Source organism: Bufo bufo, chromosome 1 (assembly GCF_905171765.1).
Source record: "Bufo bufo chromosome 1, aBufBuf1.1, whole genome shotgun sequence".
Classification (NCBI taxonomy): Eukaryota; Metazoa; Chordata; class Amphibia; order Anura; family Bufonidae; genus Bufo; species Bufo bufo.
This window is the reverse complement of record NC_053389.1, coordinates 29,537,608-29,541,336: the sequence shown is the minus strand read 5'-3', so window position 1 is coordinate 29,541,336 and position 3,729 is coordinate 29,537,608. Positions and strand designations below refer to the sequence as shown.

The 3,729-nt window shown below is 46.2% G+C and overlaps 1 protein-coding gene across 1 annotated transcript; it reads left to right on the top strand.

Annotated features, from left to right (window-relative positions):
- The first annotated feature begins 261 nt into the window (after positions 1 to 261).
- LOC121007450 (tyrosine-protein kinase Lyn-like) lies at positions 262 to 2,967 on the top strand. Its single transcript, XM_040439780.1, has 3 exons — positions 262 to 1,667; positions 2,051 to 2,182; positions 2,960 to 2,967. The coding sequence occupies exons 1-3, from the start codon at positions 365 to 367 to the stop codon at positions 2,965 to 2,967; spliced, it is 1,443 nt and encodes a 480-aa protein (XP_040295714.1). The 5' UTR covers positions 262 to 364.
- The last annotated feature ends 762 nt before the right edge of the window (positions 2,968 to 3,729 follow it).

The following is a 3,729-nucleotide window of genomic DNA, read 5'->3' as shown; positions in this document are numbered from 1 at the left end:
TCAGTAAAAATGAATATGCGTATTTGCTCCCTAAACATCCACAGATGCCCTGCTTCTACAGCCTTCCAAAGGTCCATAAAGAGTGTTCCCCCCTCAAAGGAAGACCCATAGTGTCAGGCATTGACATTCTGACACATGGTATCAGCACATATGTTCATATGGTCTTGCGTCCGTTTGTACTCTCTCTTCCATCTTACATATGCAAATCCCGCCCGAGGCTTCACACCAGGAAGTAGAGAGAAAACCTCCCGGGTGCAGCGAGAGAAGTTCCTCATAGAGAACGGCTGCAGGAGCAGCGTCCACATCTCCTCACACCGGGCTCCTCACTGACCTGGCGGCTACGGACGGGGACAACTAGGAAAATATGGGATGCATCACATCAACAGCGAAAGGCCAAGCATCTCCAGTCGAAAACGATTTCAAGAGCTATCCAGTACGTAAACCTGAACGAACTATTTATGTACCAGATCCAACGTCCAATAAGCAGCGCAGGCCACCACAAAATGGAGGAAGTCTATTACCTGGGCAGAGGATGCAACATGCAGAAGCGGAGGAGACTGGGAATATAGTAGTAGCTTTATATCCGTATCAAGGAATCCATCAAGATGACTTAACTTTCAAAAAAAAAGAAAAATTAAAAATACTTGAAGAACACGGGGAATGGTGGAAAGCAAAGTCCTTATCCACCAAGAAAGAAGGATTCATACCTAGTAACTACGTGGCCAAAGTCAACACGTTAGAAACGGAAGAATGGTTTTTCAAAGATATAACAAGAAAAGATGCAGAAAGACAGCTGTTAGCACCTGGGAATACTTCTGGAGCTTTTCTTATCATAGAAAGTGAAACCCTGAAAGGCAGCTACTCCTTGTCAATAAGGGATTTTGATGCAAAGAACGGTGATGTCATCAATCACTACAAAATCAGGACTCTTGACAATGGTGGAGTTTACATTTCCCCCCGGATTACGTTCCTGTGCATCAGTGACATGATCCAGCATTACCAAAGACAAGCAGATGGCCTATGCAGGAAATTGGAAAAACCCTGTTTTAGTCCCAAACCACAAAAACCATGGGATAAAGATGCTTGGGAAATTCCAAGGGAGTCTGTTAAACTAGTGAAGAAACTTGGAGCTAGACAGTTTGGTGAAGTCTGGATGGGTTTTTATAATAATAATACAAAAATTGCAGTGAAAACCCTCAAGGCAGGAACCATGTCCGTGGAAGCATTCATGGAGGAAGCCAACTTGATGAAGACGCTCCAACATGACAAGCTAGTGAGACTTTACGCTGTGGTCACTAAAGTGGAACCAATTTACATTATTACAGAATATATGGCAAAGGGAAGCCTACTAGATTTTCTCAAGAGTGATGAAGGTTCTAAGCTGCTTCTTCCAAAGCTGATTGACTTCTCTGCTCAGATTGCAGAAGGTATGGCGTACATAGAAAGAAAGAATTACATCCACCGTGATCTTAGGGCAGCGAATATGCTGGTCTCTGAGTCTCTCACGTGTAAGATAGCGGACTTTGGTCTGGCTCGCGTTATTGAAGATAATGAATATACAGCAAGAGAAGGTGCAAAATTCCCCATCAAATTGACTGCTCCAGAGGCAATCAACTTTGGGTCATCTTACATATGTGACTCGATGGAGGTGATTCAAAAACTGGAGGGTATCCAAACTGATGGGCATATTCTGTTGGCCAGCTTGGATGTGGAGGCACTCTACAGCTCTATACCCCATGACAAGGGGTGTAGAGCTGTGGGTGATTTCCTCAAACAGCGAGGAATACATCTGTGGCCGCACAATGAGTTCATTTTACAGCTACTCCAGTTCATCCTTGAAAACAACGTTTTTCTCTTTGACCGTCGGATCTACCACCAGCTCAGGGGGGTGGCGATGGGGAGCCCTTGTGCCCCCACTTTCGCTAACCTCTACCTGGGCTGGTGGGAGAAGGAGGTTGTTTTCACGGATGAGAATGGTAGATGCACACGATACGTCAATTTATCAATTTATGGCTACGTTTCATTGACGACGCGTTCATCTTGTGGTCAGGGACTAAGTCAGAGTTTGATGATTTTGTACAGGTATTAAATAAAGACGAGATGGGACTCCTTTTCACCTTTGAGATCCATAATGATAAGATTGATTTCCTGGACTTGACAGTTTTTAAAGACCAGGAGGGCTGTTTGGGGACTCGTCTCTTCCGGAAGAAGACTGCCACAAATAGTCTGCTTCAATGGGACAGTTGCCACCCGGGGCCCCTTAAAAAGGGCATCCCTAAGGGACAATATTTGCGGTTACGGCGCAATTGTTCCAGGGTGTCGGACTATTTGGTGGCAGCCAAAGACTTACAACAGAGATTCCGGAGGAGACGGTACCCACAACATGTGCTGGCAAGGGCACATCAGCACTCGCTGGCGGCTGACCGTAATACCCTAATGGTTCCACGGACGAAAACAATGGATGATGAGAAAATTTGCATAATTGCAACTTTTGATGATGCCCATGAGGCAGTTCGAGCTACTCTCGCCCAATTTTGGGGCATTTTACAATCGGACCCGGATGTGGGTCATTTGGTGGGTGATGAGCCGAGCATCACATATCGCAGGGGGAGAAACCTGCGTGATAGGTTGGTGCATGGCTTATATCAATCCCCTGTTGCACCTACCTGGCTAGGGACTAGACCTATGGGCACTTTTCGTTGCAGTGGTTGCGTTGCGTTTTACCAGTACGGTCACGCAAAAACAATATTCAATCAGGTCATTTATCAATTGCAAGACCCGAGGCATCGTGTATTTGGCAACCTGTAAATGCGGGATGCAGTATGTGGGAAAAACGATCAGAGAATTCCGGAGACGGATCGGTGAGCACTTAAATGACATTCGAAAGGGTGCAGATACTCCCATTGCACGTCACGTTGCCTCAACTCATGATAATGACTTGGATTCAATTCATTTTCAGGGGATTGAAGTGGTGAGGAGATCTGTGAGAGGTGGCGATTATGATAAAAGAGTATTACAGAAGGAAGCACAATGGACCTTCCGATTACAGACAGTGCGTCCGAAGGGGCTCAATGAATTTATTTCTTTTGCCTGCTTTATTTGATATGGTCATAATAGACCTATTAGGAAGGGTGCGCTTTATGGATGGATATCTGTGAATTGCTCCGTTATACGTCCTTTAATCCACTAATTTGAATAAATAACAACCTGTATGGGGTTTATTGATGTATCTGTACATGTCCCTCCCACCCTGTGCTCATTGATTCAGCCTCTGATAGCCCTCCCAATACCAACTGGGGTGTGGGTGTAGGGGTGTCAGCGTAATGCAAACCATTCATTCCATGGATATTCACGTTTAGCGTGTTTTGATGCAGCCTGACGTCTTCCTGCCTTGTTAATAATCGCCGATGGATTCCTGTTATCTTTAGTGTTTTGACACTTTGGATGATCCGTCCCTGGAGTGGGCGGTTATCATAGGGGCGGTGGTTTGTTACGCAACCGCATGTCTAGCCCCCTGATTGGCCGCCTCGAGGATGATCTCCGCCTTTGATGGGAGTGGCCTAAGTGACTTAAACAGCTGTTCCCGGCGCCCGCGTCACGGCCATCCTAGCGCCGACGCTGCCGCCTCCACACGTGAGAGGGGCAGCGCTGTATGTCTGTTTGTCTAAGCCCCGGCTCCTGATGATTTGTTGTAAGAAACGCGTTGAGCAGATAATGGGCGATATATAG

What these genes read in the sequence shown, in the direction of transcription:
- LOC121007450 (XM_040439780.1), top strand. Translation starts at nt 365, where the DNA reads ATGGGATGCATCACATCAACAGCGAAAGGCCAAGCATCTCCAGTCGAA. An exon ending in GGTGATTCAAAAACTGGAGG is followed by an intron (nt 1,668 to 2,050) that starts GTATCCAAACTG and finishes TCTTGTGGTCAG; the next exon opens with GGACTAAGTCAGAGTTTGAT.